At 37.7% G+C, this 26312-nt stretch overlaps 1 protein-coding gene across 2 annotated transcripts in view; it reads right to left on the reverse strand.

The window, feature by feature from the left end:
• The window catches only part of LOC107655665 (protocadherin alpha-C2-like), a 20843-nt gene extending 4553 nt beyond the window's left edge, over positions 1 to 16290 (reverse strand). Inside the window, exons 1-4 of one of the 2 annotated variants that reach the window (XM_016443228.1) lie at positions 13297 to 16290; positions 8331 to 8389; positions 3593 to 3678; positions 2892 to 3188 (exon numbers count right to left, since the gene is read on the reverse strand). In XM_016443228.1, coding sequence (XP_016298714.1) covers positions 3085 to 3188; positions 3593 to 3678; positions 8331 to 8389; positions 13297 to 15894 — 2847 coding nt within the window. In that variant the 5' untranslated portion in view covers positions 15895 to 16290 and the 3' untranslated portion in view covers positions 2892 to 3084. Of the gene's footprint in view, positions 1 to 2891; positions 3189 to 3592; positions 3679 to 8330; positions 8390 to 13296 lie in introns of those variants that run through there. The other variant, XM_016443226.1, reaches the window with a different exon arrangement.
• Positions 16291 to 26312: the final 10022 nt, after the last annotated feature.

Here is a 26312-nt window from a genome sequence, read left to right on the forward strand (position 1 = left end):
TTAGGCTGTCTACCTGCCCTCTGCCTCTGTCACACTGTTTCTCTCTTAAACACTCTAACATTTTATCGCATTTCAGAAAAAAACGAGACAGAAAATGGGACAGACACAAAAACAAAACGAGAGTGAGACAGAAATGCTTTATCCTATTTTCATTACTTTAATTCTGTAGATCTACGCTTTGGTAGTTTTGCCCATCTGTTTCACACACAACAAAGAGACAGAGAGAGAGACAGGGGCGTTGGCTTCTCCAGTGTTTTGCACGCAAAAGCTAAAATGAAGCTCATTAAAATGCAGAACATAAAACAAACCAGCACTACTTAACACCACCACAGACCAACTGACTGACTGACATTCACATTACCATTTAAACTGCCGATTCCCTTGCTGCTGATAACAAAATTGATGGTGTTGTCTGATTCTAAGTCACATTTATCTTTAGCTGTTCTCATCTTCTGCTGTCTTAAAAGGTTGGTTCAGCCAAAAATCTAAATGCCATACTTTACAGATCAAGCTTTCTGTCCATCTGTCAAGCTCCAAACCTCAGCAAACACAATAAAAGTGGTCCATATGGTATATACACTAAACACTGTAAAAAAAAACTTATATGATAAATGAATCATGGCAACATGTTTTTTTTCATGACTTTGACTCAAAATAATTTAAACAATATCAAATTCATTTTTAAGTTTTATAAGATTCAATTCAATTTTTTTAAGTCACATCAATATAATTTAAGTTGAAATGACTTGTGTACATTCTACAGCTGACTGAGATGTATTTCATTATCCTCTGTAATTTTTGCAGTATTCTTCAAATTTCATTCAGCCCACAGGCATTTTAACATATTTGATGCCAGACATCACTCGTTTTTATTTTTTACACGACTGATAAACATTCTTGAACAGGCTTGAACATGAGTGCATATTATATACAGGCCTAAGGATTACAGCAGTGAGAAACATTTCAGTGAACGATCTCTGTTTTAGTCGGTTTCACCACACAAAGATATCATATAGCTTCAGAAGATATAATATAGAAAAAGAATAGTATGGAATACACTTATAATTTCTTTAAGGAGCTAAATAGACAGAATTAAAAGTATGCTGCATTTATTCTTAGAGTTTTATGGAAGAAAGAAAGTTGGGAACAATGACATTTGAACATTAAATGATATATATTATTTTCATTTTTGGCTGAACTAATGTTTTAAAAAGCTAAGCAGCATCTCAGACTTGGCGGCTTGTGAAAGATTTGCAAACAAGACAGTTGAACACTGAAAAAAGAAAGAAAGAAAGAAAGAAAGAAAGAAAGAAAGAAAGATGGAGACAGAGAGAAAGCTAAAATCTAAAGAGGCTTATTTAATTCATTTCCAGTCTTTGATTTTGCAGTCATCATCAAAGACTTAATTAGAAACAAATTGCTCTTTCATCACCCGAGTAATTGCACCCGTTTTGTCCTCTCTCCCTCCTTCTCTCCCTTTCATCTTATTGAAACTAAATTACTTTCATTATTTCGAACACCTCCAGAAGACACATCATCATTCCATCCAAGAGGGTCGGGCCTCAACGTAGACATCCGTAACCCTCACGAGTAGTTAATTAGGAAATTAAATATTCATTAATTGTATCTGGGTTCCTACCTATGACCTTGTGACCCAGGAAATGAACCCAAACAAAACGGTAGAGAGGTTTATTGCTGATTCCATCTCATGTATGTCAAATTAATGGTATTTACAAGAATATTTCACATAGATGCTGCCACAAGAGCAAGTATGTTTTAATGTAATACTAAAATTCATCACATTTGTGTAACTGGGTGTTTATTTGCTCATCATAATGTTCTACAATAGACCACATCAATATCATATGGCTACAAACACAAGCCTAAAGCATGCCACAATTTGTTATTCTGAGCCTGTTCTTGTTGATTCTGACTTAAAACCATATTTTATCTTAATATGTTTTGCCCTGATGGTTGTGGTGATCTGTCTATGGGCGCTTTAGAGTGTGTGCAGACATCTCTGATTAATAACTGAGACTCTGTCCTCTACAGAAAGACAGGTGATTCTTCAATTATTTGGAGTGCGAGAAAGAGACTAGATGGGCAAAATAGAAATGGAATCTAATATTGTGGATTAATGACCATGAACGGATCTCCACAGTGAGTGAGGAGGAATGTGTGCGTGTTTGCGTCTGAGCTGACCATTATTAATATTCATCTCCTAATCGAGTCATCTCTCTGTGCTTTAGCCACACTCTCTCGGTCGCCACTTTGTACTGAGCTTTTGCAGATAACCTCCGCATCCCCTCTGACTGTGTCATTTCCTCTTTCAGCTGATAAACTGGATTTATGCTTGATCTGGTCAGAGCTGTGGAAATTGGTGTCACTCTCTTCTTCATCACTTAGCTGTGATAGGCCACCTGAGTGAGCTAAACGCATATAATCCAACATTTAACCAGGGGATTCCATTGTAATCAGACTGTGGGAAAATGTACAATATGCACAATAGCAGTTTTAAAGGAATAGTTCACCCAAAAATTAAAATTTTGCATCTTTTACTCACCCTTGTGTTGTTTTAACTTTGTATTGATGTCTTTATTCCATGAAACACAAAATGAGACATGAAACATAAAGTCTAAATAAAAATTTAAACTCTCTTATTTTCTACACAATGAAAGTGGAGAGTGATATAGTTATATAGTGATATTATATCACTAAGCTCCAAAAACAGAAAAAGTGCAATAACAGTAGTTTATCCACTATACATTACCAGAAGACCCCAATTGTATTCCTATAAAACCCCAAATTAATGTCATTATTTACAGATAATTTTTCCCTCCAGTGCAGATCTCAAATTTCAATCCTCACACAAAGCTTTCATATGGTGTATTTATATGATGTATCACAATCCACTTTCCAACATGAGGGTGAGCAGATGATGATAAATCTTAATTTTGGGTACATTAACCATTTTTGAGTGGGTTGCTGCCATTGTGAATTCATATTTACTGTTACTGTTCAACACAAAAAAGCGGATTGTGGTATCACTAATGTATTACAGTGGTTTCTGAGTTGCTCCCTGAACTACTCAGCTAGGTTTCCTAAAGAAGCCTCATGTAGGTCATATTCCTTGTATCCTGCATGACTGCAGCAGCTCGGCTCAGCAAAAGAGGCCATCGCAGAGGAGACTGCAGGGAAAGAAGCATGCAAGTGTAAGAATGATGTGAGACAGAAGAGAGTTATAGTCTAGATTGGGACAGGGGTTGATAGTAATAGATGGTCCTGAGGGGTAATACCAGTGAAACTGTAAAAGACAGTGTTACAGTCCTGCCAGAACACCCAGAGGAAAATTGTATTGCTCAGTGGTTGCTCTAGATCTGAAGACTTAATAAGGGTTTTCAGTTATGTTTCATTTAAGTATCAACCTGGACTAAGATGTTTCTGAAAAAATTCCTTGGGAGAAATAAAAATAAAAAACACATGAGTTGAGTATAGAGCTATACAATTAATGTGGATAGCAGCTCAGATCATCAGAAATGTCAATTTAGTTAATGCAATGCTTGCCATAGAGAGTTTAGATTCGATATCTTACCAGGAGCGCTAGAGACGGTGGGCCAGTTCTGAACCAGAAATCCTTGAGCACCCTGCATCACAGATGACTCCTCCATATGGACTGAACTACACACAAACAAAGGAGAACGTTTTTCAGATTAAAACAAAAAATAAATAAATAAATAAAAATCAGTTAACCAACTTTGATTTGATTGAAATAGCATACAATATAACATTGAAATGCTAGGAGCTTTGTTAAATTAATACTTGTAAAAGTTTTAGGATTACTACTTCTACCACTACTACTACTACTACTAAGAAGAAAAAAGAAAAACAAAAAGAAGAAGCAGAAGGATCATAATTCTTGATCCTGCACTATTTATGGGTTTCTTAAATTTAAGAACATATCAAAAACTAAGACGTTCTTTACATTAATGTACAATTTTTCATTACTCAAATGGTCTCATATCTCACTCTATGAGAGATTTGTCTGTAGATAATGTCGTAGATTATAACAGGACAATGTGTGGTGTGAAAGTAGGGTTTATGTTTGACCTGGGCTGAATGATAGAGCTTGGGTATATGTAGGTCTTCTGTGAGAATTGGAATCTAGAAACTAGGATTAGAGATTAAGGATTAGGCCATGCTCTTCTCTGCAGTCACACTACCTCTGAGATTAATGCTTACACTCCTATGCGCTCAAAATTTCACACCAAAGTTTTTCCCTCTCACACACACAAACACAGCTATCATTGTAATTTGTACAGTTGATCATCCTGCTTCAATTGGAAATACGCCATATTATGGAAGTAAAATTGTGTTGCAAACTCCATTTTATGTTGACTCTACTACATACACCCACGGTTGTGTCTGCATCAGGAAAAAGCCTTAAAAATCGCCAGTGGCAGAAAATCAAACCAAGCAGGTGTGTAGAAAAGGGTGTTATCCATTCCTATATTCTCTCTGTTGCTCTGTGCACGGCTGCAAGTGTGTTAAGAAAGGATTAGCTCACTGTGAAACATCACAACATCAACTGTCATAAAAGATTGGGGAGAAATGCATTTCAGAAGGTAGCTGTTGAATGCTTCTGTTGATTTGTATGCTGGACTTAAACTGTCTCTCTAAAATAATAGACTTTTTTAGCTCTTTATACATTATATATGCTAATCGTGGCATACTGCCATCAAATCATTTTGGGTTTCACTTTATTTTGATGGTCCCTTTAACACATTCTGTTAACTATATTTAACGTTGCACCTACATGTCCACTAACTCTCATTAGAGTATTAGTACAGTATTAGTAGGGTTAGAATAAGTTGATATGTACTTGCAAAGTTACTTATAGTCAGTGTCTGTTGGGAGACCATGACAATAAAGAGTTAGCAGATATTAAGCAAACAGTCTACTAATACTCTGATGAGAGTTAGTACACATGTAGGTGCAACATTACTTACTGTCAACAGAATGTTCAAAAGGGACCATCAAAATAAAGTGTTACCTAATTTTGTATGAACACTAAACTTATAATAATTGACTTGTCCCAGGCAACCTAAACTGTGCTAATTTCATAACTATCAAATCAATTCACAGCCTCCTCTTCTCACCTAATAAAAATATTTTAGCTCAAATCAATATTTCATTCCATTTATTTATTTGTTTGGTAAGTATCTATATAATAAGTGGGGTAACATACAGTCAGCTGGTCATTACCGGATTGATTTAATTATTTGATTGATGCATTTGTTGACTTGTGCAAGGAACAGTATTGAGGTCGGAAAGATATTTTTAATTTTTAAATGAAGTCTCTTATGCTGACCAAGGCTGCATTTATTTGACCAAAAATAAAAAGAGTAAAAACAGTAATATTGTGAAATACAATTACAATTTAACATAACTAATTTTAAAAATAGTTTTCTGAATGAATATATTTTTAAAATGTAATTTATTCCTGTGATGCAAAACTGAATTTTCAGCATAATTTCTCCAGTCTTTAGTGTCACATGATCCTTCAGAAATCATTCTAATATGCTGATTTGCTGCTCAAGAAATATCTCTTATTTTATCAATGTTGAGAACAGTTGTGCTGCTTCATATTATTGTGGAAACTTTAACTTTTTTCAGGATTATTTAAAGTGCCCCTATTATGCCATTTTTAAGGTTCCTAATATTGTTTTGGGAGTCTCCTACAATAGGATTACATGCATGCAAGGTCAAAAAACGCTTTCGTTTTCTCAAAATATGCATTTAATATCACCTCATTTTCCAGCAATTCTCAAACGATTCGTTCAAAGCAGTTCTGAGATTCAGTCTCTCCAAAACCCTCCTTTCCGTGAGCCTACTCTGCTCTGATTGGTCAGATGGCCCAGTCTGTTGTGATTGGTCTACCACGTACAGCGTGTCTAGGAAATGATACGCCCATTGCCATAGTTCCGTATTTTGAACGCTCGATAGAAAATATAAACATCTATTATTTATCATACTTGTGATTTAGTGGAGCCAGCTGGTCCAAATAAACAGGGTAAAGAGCCATCTTTCAAGAGCAAGCGTTTAGTGAATCCCACATTGAACTCCCCGAGATTGTTTTTTTAACTCCTCGAGATTAGAGAAGCAGTCATCAGTAGAATGATGTGTTTGTGGGCGGGGTCAAGCTGCTCGCTGCCGGCCAACGTAGAACATAGGCGGGAATTATGCAAATGTTTTACCCCGTGACATGTAGCCGTCACAGAAGTGGGATTCAAATTACTAATGACTCGTTTAGGCTGTAAAGAGTCGATTCTTTATTTTGGGAGACAATAACTTTATTTATTGTGCACTTTCGGCTTTACAACTTTGCTGATCGTTTACATTCTCGTACAGCTATACACACTGCATGAAAGGCAATATTGGAAATGGCATAATAGGGGCACTTTAATAAATAGAAAGTTATTTATATTATTTTATTATTTTAGCATACCAGTCACTAGTTATTTAACTCTTCAATGGATAGATACCAGTTCGATGGATAGATAACTTTCACCAGTTTTTAGCACCACTCTCCATAACAGATCAGAAATGCTTTAAACGTGAATTTTAAAATACAAGAATTAATATGTTCTGACATTCCTAACTATTGCAATCAACCAGTAATCTGTTAAAAACAAATTATCCAATGACAGAAAGCATGCAGAACAGAGGGGGGTGGGTGGAAAACCACCATTTTAGTTGCCCCCTCTCTGTCTTTCTCTGATGAATGTTTGCAGTCCAAGGTCAGGCAGTTACTGCTGCTATTACATGCTGTGTGTGTGTGTGTATACGTGTGTGTGGAAGCCATTTTAAAGAGCTGTGAAGCAGCAGTCACTAAGGCTTAATACATTATTAATGAGAAACACTGGACCAAATACATGATCCTCAGCTAATGTTCAAACATCCTCCTTCTCGCTTTCTCCCTGTCTGCCTCTCCTTCCCCCTGTTCATTTCTGCCTGCATATCAATGTTATTGTCTCCTCCACTGATCATTTCTCTGTTTAACATCCAAAAAGCTATTTCTGAATAAACCTGTTTGTCTATGGTGTGAAAAAGTATTACATTTAGGAGAGTAACAATAAATAAGATAATGTTTGTCCTTGCAAATCTCACTCTGATTGCCAAGGTGTTGCTAAGGTCTTTTGACTGGCTTTAACACATTGCTATGAGGTTGCTAAGGTGCTGCAGTTTAAATAATTCTGGTCTCTGGATATGGCTGGGATCCCTATGGTTCTTAAAACCATTCTGATCACTTAATAAAGTAACAAACTTGCATGTCAAAGAATAATATAGACTTCAGGGTTTATTCAAATTCTAAACTCTAAAAATTAGCAATAGTAAGCATTAATAAGAAGCTATTGACTTTACAAAGAAGCTACCAATGAAAGTATAAATCTGCCATAAACTCAAGAAATTCATTTTGCAGAGGTTTCTCTAAGCACATAAAGTGTGAGACAGGAATCTGATTTAATGCAAGAGAATGATTTGCGTGGCTATATTCGCTTTCATTAAACCCTGCTGTAATTAGGAGGGAATCAGTGTACCACTAATGAAGATCGGAGGTCATTCAGTCAAACACACACACATAGCCCTGGCATATGTGAACGTGCTGTCCAGTCTGTTGTCTGCAATGTCCTTCATTGCCATCGTTTTGCTGACATGGCTGTGGGCAATACTTCAATCGCCACATGTGACCTACTTCTGCTTCCAGGGCAATTTTCGTTGTACAGCTGTACTGGTCATTCAATGGCTGCTACATCTATATCAGACCATTGGTTGATTCACAATGAGTGGTGGATAACAATATGCTACCCACAGCCTGGTCCAGTGGTTTATGGGTAATGCCTGTGCACATGAGTTTCCATGATCATATCAACATCAGTTGTTTTTATAGGTAACTACGTCCATTTAATGTCTGGAAATCAACATCTTGCAATATGCTATTCTTGCCCTCCTTTCACCAGGTTCGTCCATTTAAAGGAGTCATCACTATACATTTTACAAAAGCGTCTGCAAAATGACTAAATGTAAATGTACATTTTACCTGTGGTCCATATATATACATATATATATATATATATAGAAAATAATTTTTTTTTTTTGTTTCTTTTTTTTGTCAAAACAGTACAAATGTAGTTTGTAATAATTCGTCCAGTCTCTACTTTGGTACAATGAACACAAAGACTAATTAATTAATTAATTAATTAACCCCTTTAAAGTAATAGGGCATATTCAGCAGATGATTTGAAAAGACAATGAAACCAATCAAATCTTACCTCTGCATTCCTGCTCTAAGGGACGCTGAATATCTCCAGTCTGCATCGGGAGCTTTAGGCTGAGAAAGACAAAGACAAAGACAGAAAAAGAGAGAGAAAGAGATCACATTAAGCACTAGGACGGATCAAAAAACCAATATCATCTCATTAATTAATCATGCCGGAGTGCAGTCATATGGTCATGATGGCTGCAGGACTGTGGCTTTGGAGGAAAGCGATAGAGTTGGGTCAAGATTTCATCAATGTCTTAAACACACATTTTTTTCACACACATAGACACACAAACATCAATGTTAATTTGAGATGCTCATCATCCAAAAGATCTGAACCAGCTAAACCAACCATTTAAACAATTGTGACGAATCAAGGTCATAAAACCCTGGAGGAGCAGTAACAGAGGGGTGAGATCAGTTTGAATGAGTCTCCTCAGGGAGAGAGAAACTGAGGCATATCTGCAGCCAAAATGCACAAGGTGAATGATTGTCATGAAACATTCAAGAACATGTCTAGGTCATGTTTCACTCCAAAATCAAAAGAACAGAAACCAGACACAGTATCTTGCTTAAGTAAATGAAGCTTGTTTTTGGCACAACAAAGACTTTTGACATTATTTTCAGTAATGAGAATATGGAGAAACTGTTTACTTGTCATTGAATGCAAAAAATATTAATAATAATAAAATAATAATAATAATAATATATATATATATATATATATATTATTAAATCTCATTTACAACCACTTAAAAATCATCCTTTATTAAAATCACACAGCAGGACATTTCAGCTTGTTTTGTGCTGCCTGGAGAGTACTAACTTTTAGATACTAAAAAAGCAGGCATGGCATCTGTGCTCCCTATTTTGTCACCCATTTTCTATCTCACAAACATCTCCTGGAGGACATTTATCAATGTGAAATCCAATTTGCAGTGTAATCAGCAGGGCTTGCTTTTCCTCCACACAACATGCAAACACACACTTCCATCATACAAGACTGCAAAACAACTACTATACACACCAGGTAGCAGTCATGCCCAAATACATCATATACCAACAATGATGTTCACCCTAGCATGAACCTTTCATTGATGATGTACAAGCTGTCAAATAAAACATTTTATAAAGAAAGGCTGAATATAAATCAGTTTAAAATCAATGCAACAGGCCCGTAATGACCACATTCCAATGGCCAAACCTCTAATATCAAGGGAAAACCATGTAAATAAACAAAGGAAAATGCAACAACAAAATAACAAGCCCAGAAGGTTTAAAATGCATTTAATCTGATGCACCAATTGTTTTTACAGTAAATAAGCATCTGGAGGAGGAAGACTTTTAAAAGATTCTGGATGAAGAGTACAAGGGTAAAATCCTTTGCAGAAATTACAGACAATCAAATATAGTGAATATGGAGAGAGAGAGGGTTGCTGAGCAAAGAAACTAGGGATCTGTTTTTTATTCACCTCACATATCTTTGATTTATCACTGTGTGTGTATGTGTGTGTGTGAGGAGAAGCAGATAATGAGTTTAGTCTGATCTTGTCTCACCAGCAGTTCCTTGCTCTCCTTTTCGTCATTTTCTCTCTCTCTCTCTCTCTCTCTCTCTCTCTCTCTCTCTCTTAGTTCTTTTCTGAGTGGACAACACCTCGCCTAGATACAGCATTCACACCTCTGCACCAATCAATCACAATCCTTACTTCCTTTTCTTTCCAAAACAAATGACCCAATCAGCCACAAGAAACACAGAGCTCAGCTCCACTGCTACTTAATCACACACTCTCTCTTAGTTCCCTTCTGAGTGGACAACACCTCGCCTAGATACAGCATTCACACCTCTGCACCAATCAATCACAATCCTTACTTCCTTTTCTTTCCAAAACAAATGACCCAATCAGCCACAAGAAACACAGAGCTCAGCTCCACTGCTACTTAATCACACACAGGGAGAACAAACATGACTGACATTTAATGAGAACAGTTGAAATGAGCCAGTAATTACTTCACAAATAAGAGGCACTCAACAGTTTTCACATCCAGTAATCCCTGAAACACCACATAAATGCACTCAGTTTGTAATAATGATCTCTGGTGAACTAACAGAACAGATAGGGAAGGCTTTATTTGTAATAAATTGGTGGTCATACTAAAGTTTGAAAGACTGACAAAACTGCTGCAAAGATTCACTGATGAGAAAACCATTTCATCTGTTGGGAATGATGCATAACTATGATCTATAGCAGCTGTAGTCAATTTAACAGGGTTTAACAACACAAAAAGAGAGTGGTTCCTTTCATAAAATAAAATAAAATAAAATCGTTCTTTTGCAATTGCCATTATTCTGAATAGTGATTCTCATTTTGTTCTCTCAAGTTTCCTAAAATGTACCCATCTAAAAATGAGTGTGTATGTGTACAAAGTGTTTAAAGGAGATCTATCTATCTATCAGAGAACCAATCATGCTAACCTGTGTTGCCAGATTAAAGGCCTATGAGTTGGTTTTGGTGGATGATGTCCAATGTGAAGCTGTGTAACTAAACTGAAGCAAGACCAGAGAGTCTCTCTAGAGAGATTTAACTGTGGGCACAGAGAAACTGGAGTGTTGCTTGAGCTTCACACCACTAAATATAAACACACCCAGCTGTCCTGAAACAGCGCACTGCAGAACAGGCTGGAGAGAGGGAGGGAGAGAGAGAGAGAGCAGAAAAAGAGAGCTGTAAGGCTGGTGCCACGATATCTGAACCCAGAGGAGGCCACTGTCCGTGAAAACAAAGAACTCTTACAAGAATCAAATCTGAACTCTTTCCCATGAAGTTAACGTCCTCAACAGTTCACTGTTGATCTTCCACATCTGCTTCCTTCACTCATTCTCCCTGTCTTTCTCTCTCCCCCTCCTCTCCTCCTAAACTCAGGACACTTCAGAGTAAACAAAATCTGAGTGAACGAGAGTATGACAGTTTATGTTTGGTATCTTTTTAAAGATCTCACTCAGTGCATCTGGTAAAAAAAAAAAACCAAAAAAAACAAGTCTAATTCCCTTCACAATAAGATAAACCGCTGTTAAGATCTAGAAATAGGGGGAAATATATTTTACAAAAAAAAAAAAAAGACCTGGTAATTTTCTGCCAGGTCATTTATCTATTACTTTTACAGACATTTCCATTAACCCTTAAAACACATAGCAATGAAGTGCAAAATTCAAAATAAAGGTAACACACCTAAAAAAATTCCTTCATATTAATACAGTACATTGTGCTCTATTTTTACCATTTTTTTGGTAACACTATTTTAAAGTTGGCCTTGTTACACATGTTACATGTACTTACTATTATAATAACAATTAATTATGCATAATTACATGCAAGTAACCATAAGCCAAACCCAAATCCTAACCCTAACCATATAGTAAGTACATGTAGTGTAGTTAATTAATATAATTTGGTACGTATATGTATAATTACACTGTAACAAGAACACCTTAAAATAAAGTGTAACCATTTTTTTTAAAAGTGTACTGTATGCAACTCTTGTATGCACATGAGATGCATCTTCCCAAATAAATCAAAGAAGAATTCTCACCACTCACAACTCCAAGAGTGATGTGCCAAAATCCTTATAATAAGCAAACAGCACTGTTTGTTAAATTGATGGCTTATCTGGATATTGAAATGAGGGTGGCAAAAGGTTCAGGGAATCTGTAGACAGATCTCCATGTAGTCAGTGTGTGTAGTTCTCATTGCCAGGTAAATGCTTTTAAGTTCTCTCACTTCTGTATTATTGGGTGTTTTGTATGATTGACAAATGCTTTACATTGTCTGAATTGGATTTTGGATTATTAGCTATCTTGATTATCTGGTGAATAAATTGTCAAGTTTGGATTTAATCTGACTTACTCTGAAATTATTTTCTCAAATTGATAAAGTGAAGGCCTACTATATGTTACCACAAATATATGTCCAGGGTTAAGTACATACTAGATTTCAGGTTAGATGGAGCAGGAGGGATTCTAGATTTCTGATTAACTGCTTGAGTTGTTATGCAGGGGGCTATACAAAAATACTATTGAAATAATAGCAAGCATAGGTGTATTAAATAATATTAGTCATAATCTCTGGCTAATGATCAGACTGGCGAGTTTGCAACCATGAGATCCGTGTTAACGGCAGTGCAAGACTTTGAGCAACAGAATCCTAATGAACTAGTAAAATATGAACTAAAGAGTTCAACAGAATGATCAAACATTTATCTATATTTGATTATCGAATATTGATGCGTTGCATAAAAGGAAAGACAGTAACTCCCAGGAATCCTTCTGCCATGCCATTGCCAACTATGCTTGGACCAGTTGGTGGACCCTACAGAGTGTTTTTCTCTAAATTCATAACTAATGAAATGCAATTTGATAACAGCTATAAACAAGTGGAAAGAGTCTGATACCCTAAATCATCAAAACTGCACACGCATGCATTCTGCAGTGCACACTGAAGACTGCTGTTGTGAATTAATGAGGCACAAAAAGAAAAAGTAAAAATGCTCCAATATAACAGGATCCATTACTGAGCCCTGCTTGCTATACACCAAACAAAACACCTGTGCTTTCCACTGCTGAAACAGGCCTGTAGCTGTACTGCAAAAAGTAAGCAATACAACTAAACAACTTTATTAAACTATTATAAAATTATTTATAAGTTTCAGAAAAGATTATTGGAGCATGTTTTACTTGCTATCTCTTTGTAACTAATTGTGGAATTTACTAGCAATTTCTGAGTGAAAACTGTTTCAACACCATTTTTTTTTGTGTATTTGGAAGAACAACAAAAAAAGTTGGGGCTACTCCTAAATCATCATCATATCTGAGAGGTAAAAGGTTTGAGAGTGAAGAGAATTTCTCCTCTCTTCATGGATGGATGAGGCGGATAGATGGATGAGTCACTTAATGGATGCTATAACAGTGTGGGCACTGCACACACCTGTATTGCCGTAGCGTCGGGCATGCTCAGTCTGCGCACAAACTGCCCACTCTGTCCTGTGAAGAAACGGTCTGGCCCCGAGCCCCAAGTCCCACTCAATGGCCGGCCCGTATTGTAGAACATAAAAGTGTCACTTCCTGAGGTGGCGGTCAGGCAGGTCTTATAGCAGTATGTTTTGGTTAAAGAGCCATTTCCTCGGACCTCAATGTAGTGTGGCTCCACTTTCAGGTCTCTCCGCATCACCGCAGACTGTTGCTGGACTGTGACCCCACCAGCAGCGCCCCCACCTCCACCTGCGGCTCCACCTCCTCCACCACCTGCAGCCCCACCACCACCTCCACCATCTTTGGGTACATTCTTCATTGTTGTCTTCTTTTTCTTCTTCGACCCACAGCAAGGTGAGCAGGAGCAAGCATCTGGCTGGCTGCAGTAGGCATGGCAGCGAACAATTGCTAGGACAAAGATGGTGAGCAAGAAAACAAAGGTGGTTGCACTGAGGGCAATGATAAGATAGAGGGTTACATGGGAGAATATCATTGTGCCGTGTGGCCTGATAATGCGTTTTGGGTCTGGGGCCACTTTGGGTAGGAGCTCCATGACGGCAATGTTGATCGTTGTAGATGCGGAGCGAGGAGGCAAACCATGATCTCGTACATGCACTGTGAGGCTAAAGACAGTAGAATTGTCCTCGTTTACTCGCCGTGTTGTGCGGATTTCACCTGTGTACTCATGCACCTTAAACAAGTCCAATTCCGGCGGGTGATGGAGGCTGAATAGCAACCAGGCATTTTCTCCAGCATCTAAGTCCCAAGCCAGCACACGTGAAACAAGGACCCCTGCCTCTGAGTTACGCAAAATAGTCTCTGTGGAGAGTGAGCCGTTTGCTGCAGGGCGAACAAACTGAGGGCTGTGGTCGTTGGAGTCCATTATGTAAATATAAGCAGTTGCCACTCTGCTCAAAGGTGGCACACCATTGTCTTGAGCTTTAACCTGGAAATGAAACTCACGCAACTTCTCAAAGTCAAAGGATCGCAGTGCGTACACCTCACCTGTGGCAGGTTTGACAGAAACATACGATGCCACTGAAATACCATGGTTGTTGTCATTTAGGACGGTGTATGTGATGCGAGCGTTTTCGCCAGCATCGGGGTCTGTTGCCTTGACGACACACAGAGGTGCACTGGGCACATTGTTTTCTAAGACATAAACAGTGTATGAAGTCTGTTCAAAACGTGGTGGATTGTCATTTACATCTGCCACTTCAACTCGTACTGTCATTGATGATGAAAGAGGTGGCGTTCCACCATCCGTGGCTGTAACTGTGACGTTGTATGATGGTATAGTCTCCCGGTCCAGGAAGGCAGAGGTAACAATGGTGTAATGGTTTCGGAATGATTTGATTTTAAAAGGTAGATTTGGGGGGATGATGTCCAAGCTGACCTGCTTGTTTTGTCCAGAGTCTTTGTCATTTGTACTTATTAAAGCCACCACAGTGTCTGCACGAGCATCCTCCCGAACTGGGCTGGAGAGAGAGGAGAGCACAATCTCAGGAGGGTTATCATTCACATCCAGCACCTCCACCACTACTTTACAGTGCACTGCTATGGCCCCTTGGCCTCTGTCTGCTGCCTGGATATACATCTCATAGCTGTTGGTTTCTTCAAAGTCCACATTGCTTTTAACTCTAATTTCTCCACTGTCTGTGTCTACAGAAAATACCTGCCTCACTCTATCTGGCGTGTAAGAGCTAAATGAGTAATACACCTCGCCATTGGAGCCCTCATCTCTATCAGTGGCGTTTAATTTAATTACCAGCGCTCCAAAAGGAGAGTTTTCCCGCAGTTTCACTTTGTATACGGAACTGCCGAAGACTGGCACGTTGTCATTTGTATCCAAAACGCGCACGTTGATTTTAGCTGTGCCTGAGCGCGGAGGAGATCCGCCGTCTGTAGCGGTGAGTAGAAACTGATGCGACTGCAAAAACTCACGGTCGAAAGGTTTTTTCAGCACGAGCGCTATGTGTTTTCCGTCTGCAGGTGGTTTGGTTGAATCGAGCGCCAGGTGTTCGTTTGAGGTGAGGCGATAATGGCGCACGGAATTTGAGGCGTCGTCAGAATCCTGCGCGCCCTCAATGGAAAACCGCGCGCCTGGCTGTGCGCCCTCGGAGATTTCCAACTGGTACTCGTCTCGGGGGAAAAGCGGCGAGTTGTCATTTGCATCCAAAATCTCAACATCCACGTTGTGCTGTTCGAATGGGTTTTCTAACACCACGTCGAGACTAAGCGTGCAGGCGCCGCTGAATTCACAGAGCGTTTCGCGATCAATCCGGTCGCTTATAACAAGCTTACCAGTTTTGTGGTTGATGCTGAAGTATCGCCTCGCACTGTCGGAGCTGATCCTCATCCGACGAGCCGAAAGCTTTCGCAGATCCAGCCCGAGATCCCGAACAAGATCACCAACGACAGTGCCGCTCTCCAGCTCCTCCTGAATGCTGTAGCGAATTTGTGCATTTGTAAGGACACTTAGTAGAACAACGAATAAACAAAAACAAAGAGGCACGTTCTCTTTTATGCAGCTACATCGCCCTGCAACAGCCATCGCAAGCTGGCAACATCCACAGACGAATTAAAAACCGCTTTCCGCCTTGAGAGCTCCCCGCGCAACAGCTCCAAACCACGGCATCCAAAAGACGGGCGGACTATGTGCAGGGTGACCAAAGCCTCCGCTGCGCTGCCTTTTTAAACAGACATTTTCCTGCTTCATCCATGTTCTCTCTTTTGTTTGCGCCCCAGCTCTTTTTTCTTCTCTCCTCTCCGTGAAGCTGACTCTTGTTTCCCCTCACAAGAGTGCTGCCTATCGCTCTCTTTCTCCTGTCCCCCTCCCTTACCCTGTGCTCTACAGGCGGGGGATGGGAGCAACGCGCTCTAACCAGCGAAGCTCACTGTATTTCAGCACCTTCGAACAAAAACATCGACAAGCCTATTAACCTATTAACAACCAGATGCGCCACGAAGAATAAAAAAAAACAAAAAAACAACACGAGTAAGAAAATGATCGCTTTCTTTCGCTTTTTACAACATCCATATTGTTTTCAAAACATTCTCATTAATATCGATTTAAAACACGGCTGCATTCAATCACAAAGACAGTGCCACCGCCCTTTTTTCATTGTCTCCTCTTCTTATCGCACAGCTGAGGTGACTAGATGGGATTCTATACAGAAAATTGCTCACAGTAAATTACATTTCCCCTACATAAGAACGACGCCTTATATTTTATCACAACGACATATTTGACTTTTATAAATAATATATTTTTATAATAAACATACATTTGATTTGCAACGTCCTGACTAGTTTGTTCTCGCCTTTCATCTCAGAAAGCCATCTCACTTCTCACCATCTATGCATTCGATACTGCTGACAGCCTTTATAGTTAGCCGTCAGCATTCACTCGCTGGCCACTCACTCGCTCTTCCTACTGTCCCCAAAACTGACAAGATTAAATTGTCAACGATTACAAATGGAGCATCTATGACTGCTGTGCCTCCCCCACACATTTCATTCCACTCTCTCTCCCCCCTCTTTTGCTTTTATCATGGGGCTCATCCACTCGTTCATTTTTTTTATGTAGAAAACAGGTGCAGTGATGCAAGCCAACCCACCGACATAATGCCTCTTTCCTCCTCTATACCTGTAAACATGATAGAAGTGCACACTTTCATATGCTACGTGCAATTTTTACATATTTTTCCAATTAATAATCAACAGCAAACCATCAGAGGAAAATAACAAATAGGGGATACATACAACAAAGTGATTCATTCTAAGGTTGCAGCATGAGAAGTGCTGCAAAACAAAGATTAGAAAAGGCTAACATAGAGATAAAACAAAGTATAAAAGAATAAACAAAAAATGCCCTCTCTTTAAAAAAAATCAATATATAGAGTTAGGGTATTAAGAGGATTCTCACGGTAAAGATGACTGTTCGAGAAAGTGATTTTGAACCACGGGGCGCCGCTCATTCACCGATCGCAGGCTTCTTAAGTGGATGTAAGGTTTGCAAGAGTGAGTTAAGATAGAGAGGGTGCAGAGCCAGTGGCTGTTCTCTACGCAAGCAATAAATAGTCGTTTCAAATAGATAGATAGATAGATAGATAGATAGATAGATAGATAGATAGTCGTTAACAATATTTACGCATTACTAGTTTAACACATCCAAAGAGCCAAAACAAATCAAAGATGAAAAAAGCAAACTTAAATACCGCACATCCCTAATATGGCTTGTGGGTCCAGTTCTGTTGCAGGCCTTATGATGCCAAGCTTCAAACGAATAACGGTACCTTCACAGGAACCAATAAAACTCTTTAATTAATCAAGGCCAGGCGGGAAGTTACATCAGACCGCCAACAGTTCTGATACTGTATCTATTAATGTCCACTGGGGCTATTAGATATCCATTGGAAGCTATAAACTCTGGGCAGTGTATTTGGCTCTCTCTCTCTCTCCAGTCAGACATTAGCACACATCTCACACATCCGAGCCGCCAGCTCACGCTGTCTCTGGGCAGAAGTGACCAGACTATGGATTTTTACGGTGTTTTGCAGTGTGACGATTGACTGTTAATGATGACTTGCAACGATGATGACCTGAGCTCATGCAAATGCAATCAAAAACAGGGATTCGATTCAATTATAATGTATATTTATATGTCTAATGTGATAAGCACGAGTATAATTGCCTAAGGTGGACCTAAACACCTGCCTACCTTTTGTAGCCAAGACTTTAAGGTATGTGACTACAAAGAAATAAACCTACCCTGACAGATATTTACTTGATTAAAAAGTGTGACAACTAGCGACGTTATTTTACGACAAATTACACTGTGATGTCTGGCTTTGTTGTCCAAATAGCAGTGCTATGTTTAGGTTGATGTTTGAACGTGGCGGCGCTAGGGCGGGGCTTGAAGGGGCTATAGCCCCATCAGACACTTGCTTAGCCCCGGCACAGCCCCCCAAGGATTTCCTAATGATGTTCCTGTTTTTTGGTGTCACTTTCATTAACATTGAAAAATAAACATTAAAAACATAAAAAAGTGCATAATATGTGGCCTATAAACAATTTATATTATGGGGGAGGGGTCAAGCAACACAAGCAAGCAACGCGCAAACTGTGCGCAAGAGTTATGCCGGTGAACGTCAGTCATTCACAACAGAGAAAGTTAAAGTAAAAAAAAAAAAACTGATGGAGCTTTCTAACACTGCATTAACGGCGCATATTCTCTGAGACAACGAGAGACGAAACTACTTCAGCATATGCTGATAACGGTATATAACTTAAGATAACGGTCTTAAATGAATCCCCTAATATTTATCTTGTGGCCCATATAGTGAAAAACATGAGAAGAAAGGAATTTCGCGTTAAACAGGTTTGTTTTTGAAAATCGGTGCAGAAAATAAGGCTGCTCATAATTTTCATTGATGACTGCTGTGTTAATAATTTTAATTATAGGCCTATAATTCATTGTATAAATTAATAGACCTGTTTAAAAAAAAATCTGCTTTTTTCGAAGCTGCTGTATATAAAAAACACAAGGTGGCTGAATTTGCATGCTATTTAGATAGCTGACGCTTATAGACGTTCATTACTTTCACTCAATTTAATTAGTTTTTTAGCACCCCCTCTGAACTGTTAAGCCACTCCTTAGCACCCCCAACAAAAAATCCTGGAGCCACCCCTGTTTGGACGGAATGACATGGTGCTTTGAGTCATCAGGCCACAGGGCGAGTAAAAGCTCCCCCGCATTCCACCCTCTCTCGCCTCAGCTGGCCTCTCTCGGCCTCTGGAGAATCTGCGCGCCCACGACAAGACTGAACGCTGCGACGCGCTCTGATCAGAACTATGGTGTTTAAAAGATGGCATGTTTCAAGATAGCGGCTTGCTTTTAGACGTGTGTTTGTAGGTCTGTCTACCCATCTGTTTTAACTAGGGCTGTCGATTTAACGCGTTAATCCAATTAATTAGTTATGGAAAAAAAATAATGCGTTAAAATTTGTTCACGCAATTAGCGCACCCGCCCCACCTCACGTACGTCATCTTATTTAATTTCACAACCGATCAACTCTATAGGTGTGTTCGACTTGAAGCAGCGCTGCGCAGACCGATCAGTGTTTGAGATTTTGTCTCATATTTATATCATATGATAGTTAAGCAATATCCCACGAGCAACGAGTATAGCCAGTATCACACAAGTGCTATTCTTGTCCCGAATAGTACAAGTGCAAATGTGATATTGATTTTACACAACAGTTCCATAAATAAAAACTTAATATTTATTTATTTTAAACTCAGTATTGTGTTTTGCTCAGATTTGCCAATGCAAATATTACCTATTAAAGCCACAGCAGAACTGTTGTGTGTTTCCAAGCAACACACAATTTGTTTGAACGATTCTGTGAACCAATGATTCAATGGCCCATTCATAAAGAAAGTCACTTACTTCATTCCTGAATGAATCAGCCATTTGAAGGAATCAAATCAAATAAATGAATGATTGACTCAATGATTTATTCATCAAGACATTTACTGCCACCTACTGGCAATTTTACTTTCTTAGTTTAGAGTATAGAGTAAAACATTTTTTTTTTAATATTTACATAATAATAATAATAAAATCTGGGGAAAAAATCCATATTAATAAAAAAGTAATTAAAGGGATAGTTCAACCAAAAAAAAGAAAAAAAGAAAAGAAAATGAAAAAAGAAAAATTTATTTCTAAAGCTACTTTTTGTAATATCTATTTCATGCTTTTCTCATGTCACACAATAATGTCTTTAAATGATCTTCTGTGGGTAATTTCTCATCCAAATTTAATGTGCAATTAAAATGCGATTAATTAGATTAATTAATCGCCACATTGTGTAATTAGATTCAAAATTTTAATCGACTGACAGCCCTAGTTTTAACTTGTTTAATATAAGCATTTGTGTAATTTAATTTAATTTAATTTTTTTATTTTGGTTTTGTTCAGTATATTTAAGGGGTGCTCCAATCAGGATTTTTGAGGCCGATCACAGAAAGCAGTATCTGCTGATACCGATCACCGATACCGATTTTTTTAAAGCCTTATTTTTATCATTTATAACTATTTATAGTGATACTCCAATCAGGATTTTTAGACATTTATTCAGGGCCTGACTTTCATTTTTGAAAATGGGGGGAATTCCCCTCTTAGGTGTCTCTTGTGAGAAGGGAAGCAGCACAGACTGTGCTTTCACACAGGAGTCCACTACTGATCTGTGGCTGTTTACCACAAACACAACATTTATCCATTATTTTGATTTCAAATCGAAACATTGTCACTGAAAATGCTTTTTCAGCATTGCAATTCTTTTTTTTTTTTACACAGTGCAGTAATACAGTCTTTCACAGACATGTTTAGGCACAATAAATATTAGCAACACATTATGCAATGATTTTTACTTTTGCATTTACTTCTAGATTTACATATTAAGTTGCTCAAGCAATTGGCAAAACATTTAAACTACTTTTCTTACGTTATCACAAACTTACCATTGACAGAAATAGGTGTAATTACTACATTTTCGTGTCAATCCATGTTCATATTTACTGCAAACAATGCGCTGTTACTTTAATTCAGCGCTTGTAGCGCAGCAATAGACCCGGTACGGAAACAATCTCTGCACTGCTGCAGACGCACTGCTCCTGAACGCACTGCCGGACCGCAACTGTGCGCAGTGAACACTTTAATCCGTCAACATGAGCGCGGAAAAAATATGCACCAGGTATGCAGTGCAAACGGAGTAATGTGAACCTGGCGTTATGTGTGTGCGCTGCAAGTGTGCATGAGTGTACGGTCTCCAGGAGAGCGCGCGAGCACTGAATGGTTAAACACTGGCAAGAATTTAAAAAAGTGCAATTTATAAACTTTAGTGACAATGTGACACTGCCTCGACTGTGCAAGTGGCAATTCCAGTGTCAACTGTGCAGAGTGTAGCTCGCTTATAGACAGACAGCAATGTGTGGTGATTTGAAGCCATTTGCATATTTTGAGAGAGAGAGAGAGAGAGAGAGAGAGAGAGTGCGCTTGGTGATTCACTCACGCTGTTTGTGAAATTACATCTCACACAAGGTTTTGAAATTACTTTATAAGTTATTTAATGAAAAAATATGAATATATATTCATATATAATATTATAATTATTTCACCCGCGCGGACAGAGACTGAGACGGTGCCGCTGCATGTCGTGCCAAACCTCGCACGGCAGGCGCGTCATCAGCTTGAGATCGGTTTTTTTGAGATCGGCCTTTTAGAGACCGCCGATCGATCATCCCAACGTGATTATCGGCCGATAGTGACAGTAGCCGATCAATCGGAGCACCCCTAGTATATTTGTTCAGTATATATATTCTCTTTTAAATAATGCGGCAATCTATCCTATGGATTTACTTGTGCTGCGGCCTGATGTGGACGCCTGAGGCAGGTTTGTCTTCTGGCATGGAGACCCCTTACTCTTTACTTGCAGACTTCTTTCATGAGTGGAATAAATCCGAAGTAATTATAGGTGATTTGAATTGAAACTAGACATTAAAAAATCAGCAGGTATCGATAAAATTGAGCCCTATTTTTTTTTTTTTAAATGGCTGCTGGTATTGTGGCAGGGCCGATTGCTTCTATTGTTAATTTAAGTCTAACCTCTAATACCATACCAAGAATGTGGAAATCAGCAACAATCATCCCATTGTTAAAAGGTGGAGACCCTTCAGATCCTTATAATTATCGTCCTATCTCCAACCTACCAGTTTTAGCTAAAGTATTTGAATCATTGTTAAATTATCAAATAAAACAATTTTTAACTGATAATAATATTCTTAATGATCACCAATCATTTAGAGCAGGTTATAGTACTATAACCGCAGCTCTGCTAGTCACAAATTACATTATAAACTCTTTAGATAGTAAAAAGCCCTGTGCAACGTTATTTGTTGACCTTTTGAAATCTTTTGATTCTGTTGATCATAATCTATTGTTACAGAAACTTAGGTCAATAGGTTTTAGTGAAGCTGCTCTAAAATGGTTTGAAAACTATTTTTTTGAGCACACTCAGTGCGTAAGATTAGAAAACTATAGTTCCCCTTTCCATCAAGTAAAAAAAGGAGTTTCTCAAGGATCCATTTTAGCTCCCCTTTTGTTTTCTATTTTTATCAGTGATTTAGGCTTTGGAGTGGATTCCGCTAATATACATCTGTATGCTGATGACACAATCATTTATACTGCAGCAGCATCTTTAAATCAAGCTCTACTGAATTTACAGAATGCATTTAACGTTATACAACATTCACTATTACAGTTGAAACTGGTATTAAATTAAAAAAAGACTCTAAGATAATGGATATGGTAATATCAACTCTAGATGGTACAACCATTGAACGAGTTAGCCCTTATAAATATTTTGGTATATGGTTAGACAAAAAAATAGCTTTTAATGTACACATTGATAATCTGTTGATGAAGCTTAAACCAAAATTGGGATTCTTTTATCGTTTAAAAAAACTGCCTGCCTTATGAGGCTAGAAAGAAATTAGTGGAGAGTACTTTTTGTCTGTAATTGATTATGGAGACCTTGTTTATATGCATGCAGCATCATCTTTATTGAGGAAACTGGACTCTACCTATCATGCAGCTTTACGCTTTGTTTGCGGTGCAAATTCACATACTCATCACTGTATACTTTACGAATCATTGGCATGGACATCTTTAATCATAGGAGGAAATTGCACATGTATATGTTCATTGCTAAGGCACTTATAGGTAAGTTGCCTTCTTATATTTCAAATCTCCTAATTTTTTATACAAATAGTTACTGTACTAGATCTCTATCGTACATTTGGTTAAAAGTTCCAAAAGTATGCTCAGAATTTGGAAAATGTGCTTTTTCTTTTTATGCCCCCTGTGCTTGATCTGCAAACTGTAGTTAAACTAGAGATACTGCCATCCATGAGTACTTTTAAATGTCTTTTGCAAACTGTTTTAAAGGAATCTTGTAAGTTTTTTTTTGTTTGTTTGTTTTTTTTTGTAGTTATCTTTGTGTGCAACTTTATCTGCTGTCGTCTTAACCAGGTTTCCCTGGAAGAAGATATTGTGTTGTCTCAATGGGATTCTCCTGGCTAAATAAAGGATAAATAAATAAAAGAAAGAAAGACATGGAGCGAGCGAGAGAGATAAAATATATTCTATAGAATTCTATGCAAACTTCGAAAAGCAGACCACAGACAGCTATTCAATTCATAAAAATATTCTTTACACATTCAAATTCACCAAATGTATTCTTTTCTATTTTGCTTAGTGAAAGTGAGCTCTGACTGTGCTGCCCTGACATTTTACAGACGCTCCACACGGGACACGCTCGGCAATTTTGCGCCCATTTCAAAGAGGGGGAAGAAAAAAATCAGCGGTTATCTCGCCAATTATGCACGCAAGCTGATCCAAACACCTGGCCTTTCCTTCGAGTTCTGTCTAGCATGTACACACACACAAACTGTCGTTTTCTGTGTCTCATTGTGCTGTGATGCATTTGTACAGCCTTGACATCTCCCTGTCTTACCTGTTAGAATTGCATCCATCTGCTGTCGGCTGCTAATTGCTATCCGTCTCTCTCAGGGTTTTAGATTAAGTTATCTCTCTTACTTTCTGCTCAAACAGACACCTGTCAGACTAAATAAAAGACACTGTTTTGCTCCTTCTGAAACCAAATTTCATCCAAACCAGTATCTTAAATATTATGCAATGGCTGAATATTTGTCATGGAAGCTTTTTTTTTTTAATCAACAACTGAAACCATCCATTCTGCAATTCTCATCGACCACCCTAAACCGTTTATTCACTAACCTTGAAATTTGTCTGTATATTATACTGTACACCTTTGCTTCAACTTCATCAGATTTCCTTAGCTATTCTAGATGCAAGCAGGACACACACACATTATTTACATGCAGTAGCATCCAAAAGTCTAAGCCAATTTTTTGCGCTTCAAAAAAAAGAAAGAAAAGGAAATAAATAGGATATATAGATCTCATCACCTCTCTGTATCAGAGTCTCACCAGAGTTATGTCAGATATTAATTTCCAGCTCCACTCACTCATTATAAATGACTCTGAAATATTACCGGTGGATCATTACAGTGCAGTTATTGCCCCTTTAAAAAGACATTCGTTAGACTGCAATAATGGCTGTTATGCAGAACAGAGCTTTGCAGGCCCAGCTTTGAGACTGTCACACAGTTGTTCAAGGTGATTCTGAGTAGAAAGGTTTATGAGAGTGTCTTCTCCATAATGCATGTGTTGAATTGTCCTCATGTGTCTTTATGAAATGAGGGTCATTATGGGAGTGTGTGAGTCAGTGTTGTCTGTCTACAAAATGTGTGTGAGTCAGTTTTGTGACTTGACTGGGGCTTCCCTCTTCATTGTCACACTGCTCAGGGCCATGAGTGATGACCTCACTGCATCCATCATTCACAGTAAAAGATGACATCATCAGAAGACCACCATGCTCTATTCAATAAACCATTCATTCATTCATTCATTCATTCAAATGTTTGTTTTACTATATGTATCTAATGATATATTTTCCATAGATGTTGTTATAGAAAAACACATGTATATAAAAAATATAATAAAATGCATTATTTAAATAATAATTGATATAATTGGATATATTTGCTAAATATTTTAATTAAATTCTACATTTGTATTGTACAATTTAATGTAAACAACTTTGGATATGTGTACTGATTAAAGCTTTTCAATGGTATAAGCTACACAAGAAGCCATATAATTTGTTAGAAATAAATTAATTTAACATGACATTTACTTAATGTTAAATAAAAGTTTTATTAAGAATAAAAAATGAATTAAGTTCATTTAACAATATAGTTAAATAAAATGTAGAAGGTATTCTATAAATAGCATTTTATAGAAATATACAATTATGCAAAGAAATCTAATTAAATTCTACATTTGTATTGAACAATTGAATGTGTATTGAATGAGTTGAATGTATTTGTACAGATTAAAGCTTTGCAATATTATAAGCTACACATAAAAATCTAAAAAATCTCTATAAATAATATAATATATTATAAAAAATAATCACATTTTATAAAGTTCATCTTTTTTCTCTCCTAACTTTTTATTCTTTTTTTTCTGACATCACCCTTTACTATTTTATTTCTAGGAGATCTGATTAATAATTATATATAGGCTGAAAGATCAAGAACAAAGGACTCTGGGTGTGTCAGCATGTACTGGATGTTGTCAAACAGAGCATGGGTAAAGTCAGACCTCTATGGGTACAATGAAGAACTGCAGGTCTGCACATCATGCATATCAGAATGCATGTATCTGTCATGAGGCAAAGACACAATGGAATATAACAAAGAAAGAAAGCCCTTGTTGCTAATTTCATCTCTAAACATCGTTAAGCTCGTATCCTCAATACTTGTGTCTGCTAGACATTTCGCTTGCAGTATGATCTATTTTTAAGACAACCTATTCTCCCTCCCCCTTTTCCTTCTCAGCTACCCTTAAATGATGGCTTTTTTGTAGAATAACCTGACACATCCTGACCAATCAAGACAAATTGAAGTGAAAATTTAAAGGCAAGAGTGAGTGAGAAGGCAAAATATATGTATCCTCTTTCTATCTTTCTACATCTGTATCCATCACAATGTATACTCTGAAAAAAACAAATATGTAGAAACAATTTACAATTTACATTGTTAGTAAATTTGACAGTTACAAAGAAACAGCAAGCAACTAAACATTACATTAAGTAGAAAAAACTAAATCATATCTTCTTGTAAAACACTCCAATAATCGGTTTTATTTACAACTTCAAAATATATGTGTGTATGTGTGTGTGCATGTATGTATATATGTATGTGTGTGTGTATGTATATATATATATATATATATATATATATTTTTATTTTTTTTTTT

Source organism: Sinocyclocheilus anshuiensis, unplaced genomic scaffold, assembly GCF_001515605.1.
Source record: "Sinocyclocheilus anshuiensis isolate Anshui unplaced genomic scaffold, SAMN03320099.WGS_v1.1 scaffold1008, whole genome shotgun sequence".
In the NCBI taxonomy this organism is placed as follows: domain Eukaryota; kingdom Metazoa; phylum Chordata; class Actinopteri; order Cypriniformes; family Cyprinidae; genus Sinocyclocheilus; species Sinocyclocheilus anshuiensis.